Below are 23,533 nucleotides of genomic sequence, written 5' to 3'. Positions count from 1 at the left end.
TAATGAATCATAAAAAGTACTTCCAACAGTTGTTTGGTATATATAAAATTTGACCATTTATTAAAGATGAGGTCAAAGTAGCAAACTAATAAGATAACTGTGCTTGTATATTTTTGTGTAAAGAACTAAATCTTTGCTGATATTTAGTATTGCAGGGTGCACAGAATCTTTAGCATAAGTATGTAACACAAAATGGCAGAAGTATATTTAGGGCTTATATAGAAAAAGTTGGAAATTTTGGCCGAGTTCCAAGGCAAACTTTATTAATTAATATTTGTGAAAATGAAGTTAGCAACTAAACAAAGCGGTTTTAAAAATCAAACATCCTAACACTATATAATGCAAAGATGCATTAATACTTTAATACTTACATGCTAAGTAACAATGGTAGGAGAATATTGGAAGTCTTTGTCCCTGTAATTAAGTCATTGTCTTTCTGTAAGAGCAGAACATGAGGGCTGCAGGTTGTAACATACAGCACTTTCATTTTGAGACAAGAAGTTTCAGGCAGCACTCATTGGCATTGCATAGTATGATAGCATGTGGTGTATGAAGGACATGTGTTACGTATTCAATACCAAGGGTGCAGAGAATTCCTCCAATGCAGGTGATCTCTGATTCATTATGATTTGGTTTTGAATTACTTTTTAGTCATTGCTTGATCAGAAACTTTTGGTGTTACCAGTTTTTCAAGCTCACCCATTCAGTTAAGCAGTCCCATATTGAGTAGCAATCCAGTTTAAGAAGCTAAAGATTAATAACAAAGCTAGCTTTTAGGGGTGTGTTGACATAGTGACTATAGCCAGGATGTTTTGGCTTCCTTATGCAGAGGCTTTGTTGTACTTGAGGTGCCTTGATCAGATTAATTTAATTAATTTATTTATTTACTAGGAGACTGCTGTGAGGAGGGCTATGTTTTATAAAGTGTCCTAGGCTTGGGAGAATAGACAGGACATAGTGCAGGAGAGTGTAAGTCTCACTGGAAGAGACAGTACTGCGTTACAGTTTGTGGGATATCTGTCCTGGCTTAATCTTTTGTCCAGTTTTATGTCTTAGATACTAATTATATGTACTCATAGACCACGCACTATGAGGTATTTGTCTGGAGTCACTTTCTTTATACTAGAAAAAGTTGAAATTTGTCAGATAGATGTATTTTTTATATTACAGAAATAGTAACTCACTAATTCCTAAAACATTTATATGAGAACAGGCAAAGGCTGACCTTGTATGCAAAATTATTTACAGTAAAAATAAATAAAATTATTTGTTCCTTTTGCAGAGATGGCTGTTTCTGTGGTTGTCCAGGGGCAGAATATAGGTTTTCCTCATACAGCATAGGTTTTCCTCTCTTGTTGACAGGCAGCAACTTAGAAGGTGGGCTTGTTAAATATAATCTGTTTATGAGGGTGGCAATGTATTTCCCAGGATATGCAAAAACATAATCCACCATGGTTTGCCAAAAGTTCCTAGCTTCAGTGAATGTCTAGATTCACAGAATTTGGCAAATAGTTAAGTTCATGGCTAAGAGTACAAGGTAAAAGTCAGTAAAAAGAGACTAGGTCCAAGCTTTCTAGAATCTTAGAGGGGTTCTCCCAGCAACGAGCTGTGGGAGCTTGTGTAAAGTATTTTCTGAAAGAGATGTCCATTTAAGGCTTGGAGTCTAGACTCTCTATCGGTGTGTATGTGTGTCAGTTGCAGAGGCATGCAGTTCCATGAGACTGAATGAAGGCTATTGCTGACATTCCAGAATGAATGTGTGTGCTCATCATAAACCTCATTGTGTGTAAAATCTGGGCACAGTGAGCTACTTATAGAAAGTTTGAATTAGAGCAGGCCACATGTTTGTTGTTATTTTTTAAACTAGACATCAAGCAAGGGCCAGGCTGTCAAGCAGACATTTCTAAGAGAATAGTTTCAGGTTTGAGGTTTCAACTTCTGTCTGCAATGTGCATATATTTCTGACTGACATGATATCAGTTATAGTGGTTCAGCTCTATCCTGTGAACCGGTATTCTTACGGTTGGAGCTAAGAACTGTGTATTTTTAAATGAAACACTCATACAATTAGAAGTGTACTTCTGAAAGAAAGGAAGGAGAGGCAGATGGCTCTGGGGTTCAGAAGGTTGAAAGAACTGTGCCAAAGGGACTTGTGTCATGAGTGAAACAGTAGATCCTGTACTTCACTACAGAATAGCAGAAATATTCCACAGTGTGGACTCACTTTAAAAAGTTGTTTAAAGCAACACAACAATAACAAATTTCAAAAAAGCCTGGGTGTGGTGGTTCACACTTTTAATCCCAGCACTTGAGAGGCAGAGGCAGACAGATCTCCATGAGTTTGAGACCACTTTGGTCAGGGCTACATAATGAATCCCTTTTCTCAAAAACAAAACAAGACAACAACAAAAAGAGGTTTTAAGTGACCATTTTTGGTTATGCTATCCTAATCAACTGAAAAAGTTCAGAGTCTGGCTCATAACTGTTAGCTCCCTGATTATGACTGGACCAAGCATTGCTGATATAGGATTCTGTTGCTCCAGGGATCGTACATGGATCACTGTTCAAAAGGATGCTCCCAGTGCTTCTCAACAAGTTACTGTTGACACAGAGTGATAGCAATTTGCTGTCTTATCTGTAATTGCTTTTCATTAGTAACTTGAAATTTTCTTTTTGTGCCCTTGTTTCCATTTATTTAGCCTTGGTTTTTATAGAAGTATATTTTTATTGCATTAAAGTCAGCCTTATTGCAGTATAATCACACACGAAAGTCTTGGTCCTGTGAATAAATGTGATATTCTTATGTTCTTTCTAATTTGAATTGTTTCCTCTCTCCTTACATTTTTTTCCTGATAGTGTAAGACAGAAGTGTTGGGATTTCTTTCTTTTGTTCTTCCTTCTTGGGCTATTTCTTTGATTTTCTACATTATCACATCTCTCCTAAGAGTTCAAGAGAAACCTTGAATTTGGCCTGGTGAAAAATCTATGATAGCCGTATTTGGGGTTTTAGATGAGAGAGTTTATGAAGCATGTGGAAAGCAAAAGTATGAGGAGAGCAAGGAGCAAATAGAAGCAGCAGCTAGTAACAAACTGTGAAAGGAGACTTCCCCATCTAGCCTGGCTCCCACTGGAGTTTCTCTCTGCCAGCTGGACCTGAAACAGCTCATTAAATAACCACTCCGAGGCGTAACATCAGTTACAATTGTTTGGCCCTTGGCTTAGGCTTCTTATTGGCTAACTCTCTCTTAATTATTAGCCCATTTCTGTTAATCTTTGTATCACCCGTGGCCTTGGCTTACCTAGGTGATGCCCGGGTTTTCTTCCTCCCTGGGGCTGCATGGCATATGCTCACTCTATCTTCCTTCTCTATCTTCTTTGTTTGCAATTCCTGCCTAACTAAATTCTGCCTGTCCATTGGCTGAAACAGCTTTATTCATCAACCAATAAGAGAAAAATAGAGTCACAGCATACAGAAGACATCCCCTAACACAAAACAGCATCAAATCAGGCACAGCATCAGCAGAGACATGTGGAGTAGCCTAACAGAGAGAGAAAATATGAAAGCACTTTATCAAATCAGGTATGTACAGTGGTCAGAAGAAATGACAGGAGAAGTAGAGATGATTGAGAGATATGTGGGCGGAGCATCTCGATGGATGAACTGGCTTCTTGTTCCCACGGAAGGCATTTTTATACCGCAGGATAAACAGCAGTAACCTCTGTTGGAAACAGAGGGCACAATACTTTCACTGCACTAAGCTGAGTGAAGATAAAAGCTGCTTGTAAAATGAAAACTCCTAGGGAACTTCATGGCCTGAAAAAACACTGTTTTATATGACATGGAGTAACTTAAGAGTAGGCTGTAGCTTGACCTCAACAGTGCTGACTTATATGACCTTGTGCTATTCTTGTTCATTATTGAAGCTACTGCTCAAAAATTGAATTAAGTGTTCATTAGCTTCATATTAATTTTTTGCATATTCATCCAGTTAGATTCTTTTTTTTCTATAGGATTATCTCTGACTCACTGCATAGGAGTTTGGGAAAATCTTAAAAATGGGTATGCTTTGAATGAAATGTACCAATAATTAATTTTTATTTTCAGCATGATATTGGTTATCTTTATAATTAGAAAAAGAAACAAAGTTTGTTGTTTAAAAATCCTCCCAGCTATGCTAGGAACTATTTTAATTTTTAAAAATTTATTTATTTATTTTATGTCCTGACTGCAGTTTCCCCTTCCCTCTCTCTTCCCAGTCCCTCGCTCTGTCCCCTCTGTCCCTCCAGTCCTCTTCTCCATTTCTACTCAGGAAAGGGCAGCCTCCCTGGATATCAATAGAACATGGCATATCAAGTTGCAGTAAGACTTGTATTAAGGCTGGGCAAGGAGATCCAATGTGAGGAATAGGATTGCAGAAGCCAGTAAGAGTCAAAGACAGTCCCTGCTCCCACTGTTAGGAGTCCCACAAGAAAACCAAGCTGTACAACTGTCACATATATGCAGAGGGCCTACGTCAGTCTCATGTAGACCTTCCAGTTGTCCATTCAGATTCTGTGAGCTCCTCTGAACCCAGGTTAATTGATGCTGAGGGTTTGCTTGTGATGTCCTTGACCCCTCTGGCTCCTACAATCCTTTCTTCCTCTCTTCAGCAGGGTTCCCTGATCCCAGCCTAATGTTTGACTGTGGGTCTCTGCATCTGTAGAAATAACTTTTAAAAGGTGTAAAACTTTGTCTGGATGCATTGATGACTTCTATAGATTTGGAGCTAGTGATTATTGGGTGTTCTTCTCTTGTCTGCTTCTGTGCGTGTGAATTTGGATTCCATTTGTATTTGAGATAAATACAGTTTTGTCTTTCTGTGTCTGGCTTATTGTACCTGGCACAATGTCCTCTATCTACGGATAGGTTTATCTATGTTATAAATGGCCCGATTTCCTTCTTTTTATGATGACTATTGTATTATATTTTATTTATTTATTTATTGTATTATATTTTATTTATCTATTTCTTCTTTGATGGGCATGCAGGTTGGTTCCATATCTTGAGAATCAGGCTGTAGCGATCATGGGAATGCATGTGTTCTTTTAAGATAATTGATTCATTTATTTTGAGTACAATATACCTAGAAGTTGGGATTTCTAGACTTTGTGATAGTTCTAAGTTTTGTATGGAAACGCCATACTGTTTTCTGTAACAGGTGCTTTCCAGTTTGTATCCTCACTAGCAGCTAATATAGCATATAACTAAATCTTTCTCATCATCCTTGTCAACACTTGTTACCTTCTGTCTTTTTAGTAGTAGTACTCTTAACAGGGGTGGGTCACACTCGTGATGCTTTTGACTTTCATTTTTCCTACTGATCACTGACATTGAGCGCCTTTTCATACATCTGGTCACCATTTTTATTTCTTTTGGCTAACTGTCTAAATTTAGCCCTCTACCCACTTTAGAATCAGGTTATTTGCCTTCCTTCTTTTTGAGTTGTCTTAATTTCTTTTATACTTTGAATATTAGCTCCGTATCAGAAATGACTAAGTAGCCTCTCATTTTCTAGGTTTCCTTTTCATTCTGTTATTTCTTTCGCTTTTTGAATACTTTAGTTGATGCTTGTTTTTTTTTTTCGCCTCTGTTACTTTTACTTTTGGTGTTATATCAAAAACCCATTACTCAAACCAGTTCCAAGAGTTTTTACCTCTGTTTTTAGAGTCTTGGTCTTATATTTTAATATTTAATATAAATTTGTATTTATTAACTTTTGTCTTGACTTGTTTTTACTTTGAGTTAGGGGTACAGTGTTATTTTTCTTCATGTGGATCCCAAATTTCCTAATAACACTTATTAAAGAGATTAGCCTTTTATTTAAATTTAATTATTGTTATGTGGTTAGAATTTCACACATGAGTACTGTACATCTTATAGAACCCAGCACCACCAGTCCAGGGGTAGCACCACCCACAGTGGGCTGGGCCCTCCTACATCAGTCATTAATAAAAATAATTCCCTACAGACTTACAGGCCAAACACATACACACACCACACACACACTTGATCTAAGGGTGTACCTTCATTATGCCAGTTTTATTTAGGCAACCATGTTGTTGTTGAGATTTCATGGACACAGCTTTACAGACTTAACTATCATGTCTAGAAGACACTATGTAGCACAAGACATCTTGGTTATCTGGCCATCACAATCTTCCAGCTCCCTCTTCAGTAGTGTTTTCTGAGAGTCAGGTGTATAGGTTGAATTGTACCATTTGGATTTGGACACCCTGAGCACACTTACTCTCTGCATTATGACCAGGTGTTGATCCCTTTAGTATTTCCATCTGCTGTGCAAAAGGCTTCTTTGGTGAGGGGTGACAGCCTGCTTCTCTGATGGTATAGGATAAGTATTCAGAATAGTTAGATGTTGTATCATCAGGAAAATGGCAGTAATAGAGTCTGGCCTCTCTAGCCATGGGTAGTAGACTAGGTGTACAGTACCAGGCATGAGAGAGACTGCCTTTTTCTTCATGGATTCTTGGCCCCCTAGACAAAGATCCATTGACAGTAAAAATGTGGATTTATTTCTGTGTTCAATATTCTATTCCATTAGTCCATGTGTAAGTTTTTATGCTATGCCAGTACCATACTACTTTGATTATCATAGCTATAGCTCTGAAAAATCATTTGAAATTAGGAAGTGTAATGGTTTTAGCTTTTTCTTCTTGGTGAAGCTTTTTTGGGCTTTTCAGGACCTTTTGTAAACACTGCTTAGCTATGCTTAAGCTAGTCTTTGCATAGGGCAGTTATTTCCTGACTTTGCAGCTCCAACTCTGAGTCCTCTGGTTCTCTAATACCTGGACAGACTAGGAGGCCTTTCTCCCTCTTAGCACATGCATCTTTCTCTGCTTTTACTATAAACATGCTGTGAACCACATATCAATAACAATAGCTTTAAAATAAATATGCAGGATTTGAAAACTAGACAGTGGGTCTGGATGTTGTTTTCAACTGCTGTATCATTTTCCAGGTTATAAGCACTTTATCAGCAGTGCGCCAGTATTTATGGAATAATGACAAAAATAAATGTTACTAATTTGTTGTAAAATCACCACCTTGATTTCCTTTGGTTTTCATTTCTCAAATGTCTATGATTATTTTGTTCCATTTGTTTTAGCTCAACTTTTGAGACAAGGTCTTTTTAGTATGTAACCCTGATCGCCTTGGAACTCACTGTGTAGACCAGGCTGGCTGTAACTCACAGCCTCCTGTTTCATAGATTCTGAAATACAAAATAATTGTATCTTATAGCTCTTAATGCATAGGTTCTATGGTTATATATACTTAAATTTTACCTGAAGAATATTTTACTTATTTTTAAATTTATTTTATTTTATTATTATTTTTTATCTTACTTCAGATTTTGCCTGTGTAATTCTGGAGTTGTCAGCTGCCATGTGGGTACTGGGAATTGAACCCAGGTCCTTTGGAAGAGCAGTCAGTGCTCTTAACCACTGAGCCATCTCTCCAGTCCCCCAGAATATTTTATGGAATAATATGGCAATTAAGAAAAAAAGAAATTACTTAGAAATAAGCTTCTTAAATATGATATTAAGATGTTGTTTTTTTTAAAGCAGTGGGGAGAAATGATAAGAGCGATAAAGATAAGAAGATTTGAGAAGTAGGTGAGGCTCTCCTGTACAGCTGGGCTTTTTCAGTAGGATTTCAGCTTGTGCCAGTGCTTCTCATTTGACCAGGTCTTTGCTTCTCTTTGTTCAGGAAGAGATAAAGATGACAATGAGGATGACTTAGACCACCTGGATTTCCGGAAGACGTTGCCTTCATCAAGTCAGAAAAAGGCACCTACAAAAAAGGTGAAACTGCAAGGGGATTGCCCTCTGCCAAGTGATAGCGGGAGGTCTTAGATCACTGACTTAGTCCTTGTAGGTGAAACTACAAGGGGAGTGTCCTCTGCCAAGTGATAGCCGGAGGTCTTGGATCACTGACTTAGTTCTTGTACGAGTAGGTTTCATTTACTTCTTCTTACCACAGTTATGTCAGATTGAAGAAAACACTTCTGATAGTAAAAGTGACCAAACTTGAGAAGGTTGGAGGGCTCTGTCTTTGCCAATCTAAAGGAAACTACTTTCACAGTTAGTCTGGAGATTTTAACTTGTTTTGATATCCATACTCTTTCGTGTTACTAACAGGTACAAAATAAAAATCTCATGACGTATGAAGCACACTTAGATACACTGATGATGATTCTTTTTGTCTTTTTTATTTTTTAATTTAAATTAGAAACAAGGTTGCTTCACATGTCAATTCCAGCTCCCTCTCCCTTTCCCTCCCCTCCTCCCACGCCCTCCCACCAACCCCCCTTCCCCAATCCCCACTCCTTTCCCCAGTGAGAGTGGGACCCACCATGGTGGTGTCCATAGTCATTTCATCCAGGGCAGGGCCTAGGCCCTCCCCCCAGAGTCTAGGCTGAGAGAGCATCTCTCATTGTGGGATGAGCACCCAAAGTCCATTTGTATGCCAGGGATAAATACTGATCTACTACCCAAAGTCACACAAATTACCTAGGTCTCCTCACTGACACCCACATTCAGGGGTTCTGGATCAGTCCCATGCTGGATTCCCAGCCATCACTCTGGGGTTCAAGAGCTCCCCTTGTTCAGGTCAGCTGTTTCTGTTGGTTAAACAAGCCCAGTTTAACCAACTTGACCCCTATGCTCATCAGTCCTCCCTCTCTGTCACTGGGTTCCTTGAGTTCAGCTCAGTGTTTGTCTGTGGGTATCTGCCTCTGCTTCCATCAGTCATTGCTTGAAGGTTCTGTTTCCCAGACTCTCTGGCAGTGGGATTGTATGCTGGCACTCCCCTGATCCATGTCTAAAATCCATATATGAGTGAGTACATACCATGTTTGTCTTTTTGTGACTGGGTTACCTTACTCAGGATGGTTTCTTCTAGTGCTGTCCATTTGCCTGCAAATTTCAAGATTCCACTGTTTTTTTCCCCACTGAATAGTACTCCATTGTGTACATTTCTCTCTCCACTCTTCAGTTGAGGGGCATCTAAGTTGCTTCCAGGTTATGGCTATTACAAATAATGCTGTTATGAATATAGTGGAACAGATGTCCTTGTTGTATGAATACATCGATGATGATTTTTGTTGATAGAAACAATATGACATAATGTCTTCAAATTATGGCAAGACAAATTTCCATCTAGCAAGACCAGTATTGTCAGCATTATTAATGCCTTTCTTGGGGAGCTGCTGCCAGGGTTACAGCACAGGAAGGGAGCACAGCTTCAGCTTCTAGTTGCTTTGCATTTCTTACTGCTTAGAGAGCTAAGGCTGTGTCTGTATAGCCTTCTTCCCTCAGCTGGGATCACATGTATGTATGTGTGTACGTATGTATGTATGCATGTATGTATGTATGTATGTATGTATGTATGTATGTATGTATGTATGTGTGCCACTGTGCTGAGCTGCATTTTCTTTTTGTCTTATCCAATCAACTGGAGCTAGGGGACTCTGATGATTGTGTTGCTCTCTCGTTCATCTAGAAGTTCCAGAAGAAATAGAGAGAAAGATCTGTGCCATGAGCAAGAGCTGCTCTGTCCACTTCCCTTCCTCTTCCTTCACACTTCTGCTTCCCTCTAAGGTTGGCAAGAGCCCTGCTTTAAAGAATGATGGTGTTTACCTGCAGTCTGTGTCTTGTCTGCCTTTCCACTATCTGTGGGGTAGAGAGTCAAGGTCATCATCACATCTGGCTGGGAATCTCTAGCTTAGTGGAGTGTTTGTTACTCCACAGAGTGATTTCTTTTCTTTAGCAAACATGATTTGAAAGTGAGCAACTTCACAGAATGTTCCAAGGAGTATCTTTTATTAGCATATTTAATTATACAGACTATGACATTTTCATATATGTATATAATTGTTTTGATTATGTTCAGTCTCTATGCTTTTTTTTCACAAGTTGGAAACTTAGCTTGATGGGATTTTTCTGAGGCACTCTTATTGTTTCAATGCAGATTAGGCTTCTCCTTAATGACATGAATCTCCTTAGCAACTATATTCTTCCTTCTAGAATAAGCCTTGGGGGCAACAGTAAACCATATGGCAACTCACAGTTGTCTGACACTCTAGTTTCAGAGTACCCAACACCTATGGCAAAACACCAATGCACATAAAGTAAAAATAAATAAATCTTAAAAATCAAAATGCCCTAAAATCCTCAGGGAAGAATGAGTCTTGTTGTAACCTCCTTCTCCCATGACAGGAGGTTATCATAGTTGCTGTGAGCTCAAGAGTGTTGTGTCTGTGTCATGCCCAAGACACAGTGTTTGACATTAATTACTCTGTCTTCTGGCTCCTATGTTCTTTCTGCCCCATCTACAATGTTTCACTCCCTATGTCTTGGAGAACATTGTCATATAAATGTCCCATTTATGGCTAAACATTCAACAGACACTTAGAACTTTGGCCAGTTATGAGTCTATGCTTTTTTTTTCCTGCCCATTGCAGAAATGAAGCTTCTATGACCAAACACCACAGGAACACTAATGTATGGAAGTAAATATAATTATTGAGGATATAATTTAATGAGCACATTGTATTTTCTTAGTAAGAAAATATCTGTAGCTTCCCTACTAGTGTCTATACCTTCCTCAGTCACAGGCTTTTGACTAGACTTATGAAAATAGAATCTGCTCCTTTGGAGCAGGCCTTATCTAGTTGTAATCAGAAAGTGGTTAGCTACCCCAGAACAGAGTTGCCGCTGCTGTACTCGTGGGCACATGGTGACTGACCAGTCAGAAGATTGGAACACAGTGTCTGTGGCTCAGCAAGGTTCTTGACATCCTTCCCCAGAACTCTCTACTACCTTCCTGTAGCGCTATGAGGATTAACTAGCAGGTAGCTTCCATCTCAGTTATAGCTTGATTTCTGGATGTTGTTATGAGCAACCGACCACACTGACAATTGCCTGTATTGTTTTAGTGCTCTCAGAAGCTTCCCTGAATAACTTATAGGGAAGTAGCCCTGTCCTAGCACTGGGATCCTCATTCAATAACTATAATTTCTGGGGTCAGTTTTAGTCATATATACAGGATACTTCTGTTAAAACTCTTGATTTAAAAAACAGATTTATTTTAAAATTTAGTTTTATATAAGTTTATTTAATTCCTGTGTACCTTTTTATTTTGAAACGTTCTGATTTTGAACTCATGATTCTCCCTGCCTACATCTCCTATGTACTACAATTACAGGCATGTACCACAATGTCCAACTTGATTCCTTATAAAATGGAATATATTTTGTGACTCAGTTTTTATTTATCTTTTTGGCATTGTTTATCTAGAAAGAGTTTTGATATTTTTCCTACTTTTAAGTAGCATCTCATAATATTCCTGGATGGCTTTTGGAATGTGTAAGGGGAAATTAACTAATTTTACTAGAATTTACTTAAGTTTATTTCATAAGACAATTTGATACTATAACTACTTGATTTCTTTTTAATATAATGTTGCTTTTTAGGAATTGTGTTGTTTATAGACTTGCAAATTTAATACGAAGGTGGTTAAATTTTTGTCTATTATTCATTTCAGTTATGAAGAAACTGACCCTACAAAGGTCAAGTAATTGGGCCATGAATATATGACTCTTCAGGAGCAAAGACCCAGCCTCCTAATACTACTATTTCACTCTGTCCAGCAAGGATATCCTTGTTGTACACAGTGTGGAAAAACTTAGGCCCTTCAGAAAAGAAAACTATCCAACCCTTTCTTTAATGTGCTATTAATTTGATTCATTGAACAAATGCACAAAGACCTGGTGTCTTAGTAATGTATTGTGTTCCTTCTTGTCTTAATATTGTTAGCTAATCTCATTTCATTCAACCAGAGACATGATAGAGCTTTCAGCTTGAATTTCAGCCATCTAGAATAGTTTGTTTTAAAAGATTTATTTTGTTTTGTGCATTAGTGTTTTTTGCCTGCATGTACATATGTAACCCATGTTCATGTTTTGTATCCTTGGATGCTAGAAGAGGTGTTAGGTCATGTCGGATGGAACTGGAGTTACAGATGGTTCTGAGTTGCCACACGGGAACTGGGAAGTGAACCTGGGTTTTTTTAAAGAACAACAGGTGTTCTTAACATCTGAGCCATCTCACCTACCTCTAGGATATTTTTCTTCTTTAAAAGTGTTTTTGTATCAATTTTAAAGTGTGATTTGAGTAGTATTGTTATATGATTTTTATCCCTCTAAGTTCTGTGTTGCTGGCCCATGAGCCAGGCACAATACAGAATGTTACAAGTATATGGAAGAAAAATAGCAATTTCACCTTTGGCAGTACAAGATTTCATGGTAAAGACAGGTGTAGAATTGCTGAATTTAGATTGTGAAAGTACTAAATTAAAGATAAATATAATGCTAAGAAATTTATTTTATTTTTTAATTATTTTTTATTTAAATTAAAAACAATCTTATTTTACATACCAATCCCAGGTTTCCCCCAACCTCCCATGGGACCATGGAGGGTGAGGCCTCCCATGGGGGATCATGAAAGTCTGTCACATCATTTGGGGCAGTACCTAGGCCATCCCCTGTGTATCTAGGTTGAGAGATTATCCCTCCACAGGGAATGGACTACCAAAGTCCATTCGTACCCTAGGGATAAATACTGGTTCCACTGCCAGAGGCCCCATAGACTGCCCAAGCCCCCAGCTGGTACCCACATGGTCTTGACCCCTTTGCTCCCCCCTTCTCCCTCCTCCCTCTGCAACTGGATTCCAGGAGTTTGGCTCAGTGCTTAGCTGTTAATCTCTGCTTCTGCTTCCTTCAACTACTAGATGAAGGGTCTATTATGGCATTTAAGTTAGTCATCATTCTCATTATAGAGGAAGGGCATTTAAGGCAGCCTCTCCACTATTGCTTGAATCCTAGTTGGGGTCATCCTTGTGGATCCCTAGTGCCAGATTTCTTGTTAAGCCCATAATGGCTCCCTCTATTAAGGTATCTCTTTCCTTGCTCTCCTCTATTCTTCCCCCTACTTGATCTTCTTGATCCCTCATGTTATTCTCCTCTCTTCCCTTCTCCCCTCCTCTTTTCTTACCTCCCTTCCCCTCTTCCCATGCTCCCAATTTGCTCAGGAGATCTTGCCCCTTTCCCCTTCTCTGGGGGTCCATGTATGTCTCTCTTAGGGTCCTCCTTGTTTTCTGGCTTCTCTGGGGTTGTCAATTGTAGGTTGGTAATCTTTTGCTCTATGTCTAATATCCACTTATGAGTGAGTACATACCATGTTTTCTGTGTCTGGGTTACCTTACTCAGGATGGTTTTTTCTAGTTCTATCCATTTGCTGGTACATTTCAAGATTTCATTGTTTTGTTTTGTTTCTTTTTCCACTGAGTCGTACTCCATTGTGTAAATGTAACACATTTTTTTTGTGCTTGCTTTAGCAGCAGCACATATGCTAAGAATTTTATTTTCACGGTAAATAGAATGTCATAAGCATTTACATAAATTTCTTTTAGCCTGTAGTAATAACCAATATTTTCAAATGATGCTAATTGCTATTAGCTTTAGTCAGTGTATATTATTTGTATTTAATGAAATAAATATTAATTATAGTTACTTAAAATTAAAATACTTACATGTAAATGAATTATATAGTATATAATTAATAAATATTAATTATGTAATGATATTTATAATTTGTACTCTATTTTGGAAAATTGGAAAATATTTACTAAGTCAATGTACATTTGAAGTGATTTTTCAGGGAATTAAATAACACTATGTGATTATAATTTTGATTCCACCATTAAAGATCTTACTACTTTTAAGACTATAGCAACTGTATTTTTAACTATGTTTTCCTGAAATTATACCTTTAATCTATTTCCTTTCTTATGCCTCTAGGTTTTTGAGAATAAAGTTAATTCAGAGAAAGTGAAATCCTCTCATATGACATTCTCAAGTAAGAATTACGAGTTTCTTTTCCATGAACCTTCAGAAAGGTAAGAACAATAGACTTACTGAATGAGTTTTCTAGTTTTTCTCTTCATAGTCATAGCTGGCCCTCTAAATGGAGATGGTGATCATGGGCCCTTAATGTCTGATCATTTTTTATGATGCAGTTTTTTAACCCAATTTATCTTTCTTAGAAATAAGTTATATTTATTATATCATAAATGTGATATTAACAATGGAAAGAAGTTGACAAAAGATTTAGTATCTGTATTATCTCAGTGGATATGAAACATTTGTAAATGTGTGTAGAGCTCCTGGAGGGGAGAGTGTCCTTGAATTAGCATAAAACTCAGTGCATCATCAGATTTGTTAAACAGTTGATCTGTTTTCAGAAAGAAAATTGTATTTTTAACCCATGGCCCAACTAGAATGGTGAATTCTTAATACTGGGTCTGAAAAAAAATTGAAGAACCAGAAGAGAGTAAATTTCTACTTCAGAAAAAAAAATATGAGAGTTTTTGTTTGTTTGGTTTGGTTTTTCAAGACAGTGTTTCCCTGTATAACAGTTATGGCTATCCTGGAACTTGATTTGTGGACCAGGCTGGCCTCCAATTCACAGAGTTCTGCCTGCCTCTGTCTCTCTAGTGCTGGGACTAAAGGTGTGCGCCACCATGCCTGGTGATAAGAATGAGTTTTTATGTTTATAAAATGTTCAATTTTAGGTACTACATATTAAATCAATATCTGTTTGATTGGATTGTGTTCCCAGAGAAATTTATCAACAACGTTAGCTGTACTCACCAGAATAGTATTGTATGATTATGCTAATATTTTTGTATGTGTGTATCTGTGTCAAACATATTCAGAAGTGCATTAAAGGAACAACAAATGATGGCAGTCCAAGTACTTTGAGGTCCTATTGTCTTCTGAGTTCTATACTTCAATACAAAATACCACCCTTGCCATTTGGATAATAGCTTAGGTAGGCAAATAAACATAGAAAGACAAGTGTTTACATAGTGAGTATTACATAGTGAAAATTCAAAGACTATGCTATAGAAATATTACAGCTATTTACACAGAGAGTTTTTCACAAACTTTAAAAAAGGATTATTTAATTTTTATATGTATGTGTGTGTATCTGTGCACATGTGTGCTGATGGCCATGGAGACCATAGGTGTTGGGTCCACTAGAGGTTGCGTTAGAGGTGGCTGTGGGTACTAGGAAGTAAACTCGGGTCCTCTACAAAAGCAGTGTGCACTTTTAACTGATGAGCGGTCTCTCCAGCCCCTCACGGGCATTTTTGAAAAAGAAATAACTATTATTGGATTTAGACTTTAAGTAAATAGAAAGCCTAGCAGATGAAAAATGGGGGGGGGATTTTAAGCTGAGAGATGATTGTGAAAGTATCTTATTAATGGTGAGGAGGATGTGTCAAGATGAGATGATGTATGTGGGTTGGGATGACAGAAATCTGGAGAGAAGAGAATTAAAACTAAAAATATAATTCAGGCTGGAGTTAAGGAACTCAGTGTGTATGAAGCGAGGCATATATTTTATTTGGCCTACTAAAATTAAAATGAAACACAGATTTCTAGTTTCATTCCTTTTACTGTCTGCCCATCCATCCTATATTTTTACCCCCTCCCCCAGCCTTGAAAGTTACTGAAGGAAAGGTGAAGATAGCTTAGAAGGGTAGGAAATGAACATTAATAACATGTTTACAGTGGTTCTAAAAGATGAGGAGTAAAAACATCAAAAGTTCCCACAGAACCAGAAAAAGAGACATAGCTAACACACAAAGTACTTGTAAAAACCTGTTACTTGAGGTTCATTGTCCTGGCTGGCCTGGTCCTGTCACTACCTCAACCCCAAATAAGCACACTGAGCTGCTATATTAATTATAAAACTGTTGGCTGATGATGAGGGCTTACTATTGACTATCTCTGTCTTAATTATTAACCCTTTTTGGCCTGGCAGTGGTGGCGCATGTCTCTAATCCCAGCACTTGGGACAGGTGGGTCTCTGTGAGTTCGAGGCCAGGCTGGTCTAATAGCCTCCAAAACAATACAGAGAAACCCTGTCTTGCAAAAACCAAAAAAAAATACATTAACCCTTTTCTATTATTCTAAGTATTTCCATGTGGTCTTATCTTACCAGAGAAGGGTCTGGACATGTTACTCCTTTGGCAGCCTACATGGTGACTGTCTCTCTGGCAGGCTGTCCTGCCTACCTTACCCAGAATTCTCCTCCTCTCCTAGTCCCACCTATCTTCCTGCCTTATTGACCAACAGTATTTTCTTTATCAACTAATAAGAGAAACATATATACAAAAGTCTGGGAACCTCATCAAAAACCAGTAGAAATCATGATGAAATATAAGCAGCTGAAATACTGTTTATGTTGCAGCAAAGAGTAGCCTTGTAATGATAATTTTAGGAAGAATTTTTCCTAGACATTGAACATGAAGTCTAGATATCAAGTGAAGAGGATTTGCAAAGTGAGATTGTCGTGAGAGTGCAAGAGCCAGGCCCAGAGAGTAAGGAAACTGACAGTAAGAAGTCAGAAAGGGACCAGGAAGTCAGTACAGTGAGTTAAAAAACTTGTAGTTATCAGCTAGACAGATGAAGGAAAACTCAGTATTTCAGGATATGAAAGAATATATAGATAATTAGTTGTTGAAAAACAGACAAGTCATAGTTTATTAATTCTGAACAGGGAACAAGTAAGAAATGATGTGGAAGGTTGAATCTAAATATTTGTTTTCAAAGAGTAAGTTCTGGGTTATATTTTCTAGGAGTGGTTATTGATTTTCAGGAAGGAAGAGACTTGGATAAGGAGTACATGAGGGGAATGATTGCAGTGAGCTCTAGTGAACGGATTGTAGACATTGTCTGAGAACATAGTAATGGCTCCTAAATTGGTATTCGGAATTCCAGTTGTTCCTCTACCTCTTACAGTCTGGCTAACTGAGAAGAGAGGACTGGTGGATTGCCCAAAGGGTTTGCAATTTGTTTTTCTAAATCTTGTGTATGTTTTTTTCTAGTGAGAGTGATGAGACTCTGTGGAATGCCAGTGACTTTTCGGGCAGAGACAGGTGGAACAGTGTGGACACAGAGTCTGCAGGGCCATCAAAGACTGTCTCCTCAGGGCTTCCTGGTATGGTACTGCACCATTGGTGGTAGTAAGTTCTCAAAGGGTGTGCACAAAGGTAGTTTTAACAGGAAATGAAAGAAAGAGCTATGGTAATTTTTAATATGTGAAAATACTTTAAAAATAGAACACTAGCCCTTCGTATTTATGAGTGCAATTTTTACCCTTTAGTCCAATTGTATTTCATTGTGTGTGTGTGTGTGTGTGTGTGTGTGTGTGATACTGTACCTTCTTATGGCATCCAACTCTGCCTAGTGTCTTTGGCAGTTCTACCATGGGAGAAGGTGATAGATTTGTAACAGTATTGGCCCACTGTAATGTGAGCCCAGCACTGTCTCTTTTCTATCTGCTTGGAGTACAGTCTTGGTTGGGTTCTCTTTTCCTACTGCAGTAAGTCTTCACTTTGCTACAATAAAATTGGCTGCAATATTCTATCTACAATTTAAACTTTTGTTCTGGGGTGGGACTAGGTCCTACTCAGGCATTATGCACTTTCCACAGTGGTAGTAGCTTCCTCTTCCAAGCCTGTCCTACTTGGGAAATGATCTTACACCCCTGCTGTACTCCCAGGCCTTCAATTAAGTACCTGCTGGAGATCTGTGAAGTTGAGTCCATGAGTGTGAGCAGACTCTTGGTGCCCTTGACTTTTTAGTATTCTGTACTGTACACGGTCCATGTCATGTTTGGCAATACCCTGCTTGTTTCCCAGGTGTGCAGTTGTCTGTTTCTCTCTTTCCCACTGGTCACTACAAGTGAGGTAGTATTCCACATCCTGTCACTCTTGAGAGGATTCAGTCTGACCTCAGACTTCCGATTCTTCAGTTGTCCTGGTTTCAGCTATCTAATAAGTTCAACAAAAGGATCATTTAGTAGCTTTAGCAACTTGCACATATTAGATCATGAGTGATGTTCATCATAGCTTTCTATAGTTTAGACAAAAGTAGAATTTGTAATATGTCTATAAGATGTAAATATATTTCTTTGTAAACATTTCTTTTTCAAAATCAATAGCTATGCACATCACAGATTGTTTTCAGGAAAATTAATGACATTCCATTGTATGACTGTACCATAATCTATATTATTGATTTCTTGTTGGATATATAGATGTTGTGATAAATATTCTGGGGTTGAGTCTTTAGTAATACTCTTAGAGTAAATTTTCGACCAAACAAACAAACAAATAAACACCCTTAGGTCTGCATTCCTGTACCAACAGTACAAGTCCACAACAAGCTCGGCTCAGAGGCTTTAAAAGAAAGGGGAGGAGTCAGGAACCATAGAAAACCACAGGCTTACATCTTCAGTCTCTGTTGTTTCTAGCTCTGCCAGTACTCAAACATGATGGCATTTTGTGCTTTGAGTGACAACTCATGTTTGTGTGGCATGAAATTAGTTACATGTTACAGTAGGCCAATTCTCAATTTAGCAAGAGATACTCAAAAGTGACTTATTTCTAGGTACTCTCCTTCTCAATTTCAGTGCAGGACTAAGATTGGACTCCTCTAAGAGCTGATTACTAGAGCTATAGTGACAAAGAATTAATGCCCTCAGTCTATTAAGAACTATATTTTAACAAGTAAAGGACCACCACTAGAAATACGGGCTAAAGACATTGACAGGCACATCACAGAAGAGAAATAGGAAAAAGTGTTTCAATCTAATTGTAAATTCAGAAAAGTAAACATTAAATAACAATGAAATAATTGTAAAAAGTATAAGTATAGTATAAACTGATTGGTTGTTTTGAAATATAAAATATGTTAAGAGTCCATGCTGGTAAGCAAGTGTCATGATGGAAATAATTTCAATTGTACACAGGACATTTATATTCTTTTCCCAGAAGAGTAAATAATTCCACCTTCTTGGTTTTCTCTAATTTACATTGCCTTTACTATCTTATAAAAGAGAAAGGCAATTTATTTTATCATGTATTCATATCGAAGAGAGAGAAACTCCTGTTATATTCATTTGTGCTATATCTGCTCTCACGAATGACACATTCTGTAGTGCCTGCACTCCAACACTTCTCTCAGATTTGGGCGAGGGCCTGAGGATTGAAATAAAGACAAAAGACAGTGGCAAAGAGAATGCCGTTTATTGCAACAAGAGGGGAGCTTTATACACCAGTTAGCAGGCACAGTGGAGAACTACCAAGGTCAGAAGTTTAGGTTCCCAGGGCCCTCTGGCAATAAGGATGGGCGGATAACAGGAACTTACATTCAGGCCTTATTGGAAGGAGGGTAACAAGAAGTATTTGCTTAGATAAGCTCCTAGTCACAAGCTGGTCAGCAGATCCCTATGGGAGAAGGGTCTAACAATTCCCCTTTTTTATATGTATAAAAAAATGAACGTCTGTCTTAGGTTGCCCAGGACATCAACATTTGCTTTACCCATCATTGAAAAGCCTGCCCAGGCCCCGCAGACCCTCTGTCTTAGGTTAACAGATGTCCCCCCTTACCTGTCATTGATTGCTCATTTGTCTTGCAGGCTCAGCCAGGCCTGCACTGAGGGGTTATCTGCTGCCAAGGAAAGCATGATCTGCTTTGTTTGAAAATGGCGCTGAACTTGTGACCTTTCCATGCAGCAATGGCAGACTAGGGCTAAAACTGCTGCCCAGGGCCATAATCCAGCGGGCTAGCAGCCCACTCCATTCCTTAAAATCAACCTGTTGGCTGCAGTCTCTTTAAGAGGGAGTCTCCCAAAAGGGGAGGCACTCTGGTCTCAAAAATCTTAATTTGTGAAAATTAAGAAAGAAATTTGCTGATTAAGATTTAAAGTGTCTAATTTTACTAGAAAACTAATGTTATTTTGGGAAATTAATGTAGAGACAACCTCCCCTGAGAGTTTATCCAGTGTGTCTGCCATAGCAATTGATTCAGAGATAATATAGCTGCCATGGCTGCCATGATGTCAAAATCTCTCTCTTGTCATGTAAGGATGAGCTGGTTCTCTTCCGAGTGTTCTGCTGGCATAGGCATGATACCAGGGATACCAACCATCAAGGCTGATATTTCACCATTACAACAGCTTCTCAAGTGGCATTAGGACAGGCGGGTTCCTCACAAAGGCCCAAGAGATCTTCTGATGGCTTGTGTGTCAAATACTGAGAAGGGGCTTTTGTCACTCAATAATGGTCCATACTAGTGTCCAATTGTTTGTTCTAAATGGGTCCTTTTTTTCCCCAAAGGGAAAAACTGGCAAAATGAATTCTGTGTTTCAAGGTGTCCAGTTCTTTGTTGACTCCGGGATGAAAACTAACAGGTTTGGGAAATCGATGTAGTAGGCCTGTTGAGAAACTGGAAATCTGGAACCAACTGTTTCCTTTCTTCCTCGGACTGTAGGTTCGATGACATCAAGGGTCAGGAACACTGGTTCAGTGGAGTTCACTCGAACTGGCTTGGGCAGACTCCCAGTGTCTCAGGCCCAGTTTTTCTCTGCTCCATGTATCTCACCAGATATTCTGGCAGCCATTGAGCTTTTTTTCTTTTCCTGCAAGAAGACACAAACACACCCTTGACCCCAAATTAGGGCAGAATTGGGTCTTCTCCACTGTCTAGTGCATGGAATGCCTCCATTTGATCTGAGTGAAAGTCACTTGAGTTCCGTCATGCCAGAATCTGTCTGCAGCAGATTGCTCACTGGCATCCACATATAAAAATTTAAAATGAGGAGTGCATGATTTAATGCATCATGTGGAGACTGGGGACATTACTCCTCCCTCTTTTTATCCTTTGAAGTTGTGTTTTCAAGAAGCTATGAGCATGCTCCATAGTTTCTTGTCCTTGGGGAATATAAGGAATACCTATTTTGTGCTCAATTTTCTATTGAGTACAAAATAACTGAAATGCCTTACTAGTAAATCCAGACCCGCTGTCTGTTTTTATCATTTTTGGAATTCCCATGTCCCATGTTTTTGCACTGTTAATATAACATCTGTTGATGCTGGATTAAACTTTCTAGTAGTAGAAGAACTTGTCTGCCATCTTTAGTTAACTGTCTAGGTGAATTCAAATCACCACTTCTTTTAGTATCTCATTTAAAGGTTTTAAATCACCAGTAGATACCCTTAAAAAGGACATAACCATTGAATACTTCCCAGCAACTTAAAGGTTGTAAATATCCTTTCTAATTTCTAATTTTTGAGGCTTAATTTCTTTAGATTATAACATATGTCCCAAATAATTTTTGAAAATTACTTAAAGTTTGTGAGTAGTTTTTTCTGATCCAACCTCTAAAACCTCATCTCTATAACAATTCTTTTATCAATACAGCCCTAGAAGCTCACATACATTTTCTAATACACCCTCAAAAATCCTTACCTGCTGGCCAACCTCTGAAGGTGATCTTTCAGGTTCCCCTTTCTTTCCAGACCTTGGTGCCGGGCGAAAGACTGGAGATTTAATTCAACCCACCCTTCAACAAGGGCGATCTCTCAGTTACCCCTTCCTTTCCCAACCTTAGTGGATATGGGGGAAAGCTGGAGATTAATCTGGTACCCCTAGCTTGGTACCCCTTTCCAAAACACCCTCATACCTTACTTGCTGGCCAGCCTCTGAGGGTGATCCTCCAGCGTTTGCCCTTCTTTCCTGGTCTCGGTGGACTCCATTTGTAGTACCTGCACTCCAATACTTCTCACAGATTCAGGCGAGGGCCCGAAGATTGAAATAAAGACAAAAGAGAGCAAGTCACTCTTGTAAGGAGAATGCCCTTTATTACTTAATACTATTCTGTTAAAGCTATTGATGAGCTTAAAGAATTGAAGACATTTCCATGGTAAATATTCCTGCATCAAATCATGGAGTCCTCAATTTCATAAGACAAATACTAAAGGACATAAAAGACCACATAGGTATGGACATAATAATAATGGGAGACCCTATTCTCACATACACATGACAGATCTTTAAAGAAATACCCAACAGATAAAGCTTAGAGCTAAATTAGGCCACAGGTCAATTAGACTTCACCTCCACCTATAGAACATTCCACCAAAGAGATAAGGGATGCACATTCTTCTTGGCATATGGAAATGTCTTTAAAATTGACCACATCATAGGCCACATAATAAGCCTTAATAAATATAAAATACTTGATATAATTTCCTGCATCCTATTGTACTGTAGTGGAGTAAAACTGGAATCAACAGTAAGAATAATAAAAAATACACAAGTACTTGTAGGCTAAACAGTACACCATTGAATAAATAGTGAATCATCAAATAAATAAATAATGAAAATTTAAAAATTTGTAGAGTCAAATGAACTAGCTTGTTGGAGCCCATTCGCTATGGTGGGATGCCATGCTCAGCTACACAACCGTAACTTATGTGCAGAGAGCTTAGGTCAGTCCCATGGAAGCTCTCTGGTTGGTGGTTTAGTCTTTATGAGCCCCTGTGAGCCCAAGTTAGTTGATTCTGTGGGTTTTCTTGTGGTATCTTTGGCTCCTCAGGCTCTCATAATCCATTCGCCTTCTTTTCCTCAGGATTCCCCAAGGTCCACCAAATGTTTGGCTGTGGATCTCTGCAAATTTTTTTTCACAAGTTGCAATGTGAAGCCAGGGGAAGGGGATGCTGTCTGGGGTTGTTAGGAGGGCTTTAAGGATAGCTATAGCTTTTAAAAATATTTATTTTATATATGTTAATGCTGTATGTGCATATACAACTTCATGTCAGAAGAGGACATCAGATTCCACTATAGATGGTTGTGAGCCATCATGAGGTTGCTGGGAATTGAACTCAGAACCTCTGGGAAAGCAGCCAGTGCTCTTAATCGTCTTGAACCAGCTCTTTAGTCCCTAAGGCATTCTTAAGAGGAAAGTTTATAGCTGTAAGTGCACACACACACACACACACACACACACACACACACACACACACACACACACACACACACACACACAAGATGGGTCAGTGGATATCCTGGTTTGCTTTTTCATTGTTGTGATAAACTTCATGACAAAGCAATATAGATGAGTAGTTCATCATGGAGCAAAGCTGGGAAGGAGCTCAAGGAAGGAACCCTGAGGCAAGAACCAGAGCTGCAACCATTGAAGAATGCTGCTTCCTCAGCTACCTCCCTTGTGTAACCCAGGGCCATCGCCCAGAGCTTATGCTGCTTACAGTGGCCTAGGCCCTCTTTCATCAAATAAAGTAAAGGGAAAATGCTTCAGAATAAAGGTATATGCAACAAGTTTCTGAATAGAAGCTTAACATTACAAGAACTTCTCCAAACTGACAAATGAGATTACATGAAGTTTAAATAAAAGCTTCTGATAACATAAAAAACCGACAGTCTACAGAATGGTAGGAAATCTTTACCAGCTGTACTTCAGACAATGTGTTAAAATCTGGAGTATATAAAGAACTGCAAAGTATTAAACACCAGAGACACAAAGCTGCAGTGCATAAATG

The 23,533-nt window shown here is 38.5% G+C and overlaps 1 protein-coding gene across 6 annotated transcripts in view; it reads left to right on the top strand.

The window, feature by feature from the left end:
* Ptpn20 (protein tyrosine phosphatase non-receptor type 20) overlaps positions 1 to 23,533 on the top strand; it is a 76,058-nt gene that overhangs the window by 21,551 nt on the left and 30,974 nt on the right. The window contains exons 2-4 of one of the 6 annotated variants that reach the window (XM_013118796.3): positions 7,766 to 7,860; positions 13,917 to 14,014; positions 17,015 to 17,127. In XM_013118796.3, the coding sequence (XP_012974250.1) occupies positions 7,766 to 7,860; positions 13,917 to 14,014; positions 17,015 to 17,127 (306 nt within the window). Of the gene's footprint in view, positions 1 to 7,765; positions 7,861 to 13,916; positions 14,015 to 17,014; positions 17,153 to 23,533 lie in introns of those variants that run through there. The other 5 variants (XM_040747714.1, XM_021231544.2, XM_040747715.1 and 2 more) reach the window with 5 other exon arrangements.

The sequence above is a fragment of the Mesocricetus auratus genome, unplaced genomic scaffold (assembly GCF_017639785.1).
Source record: "Mesocricetus auratus isolate SY011 unplaced genomic scaffold, BCM_Maur_2.0 Super-Scaffold_100006, whole genome shotgun sequence".
NCBI lineage: Eukaryota > Metazoa > Chordata > Mammalia > Rodentia > Cricetidae > Mesocricetus > Mesocricetus auratus.
This window is presented reverse-complemented; position numbering and strand designations above follow the sequence as displayed.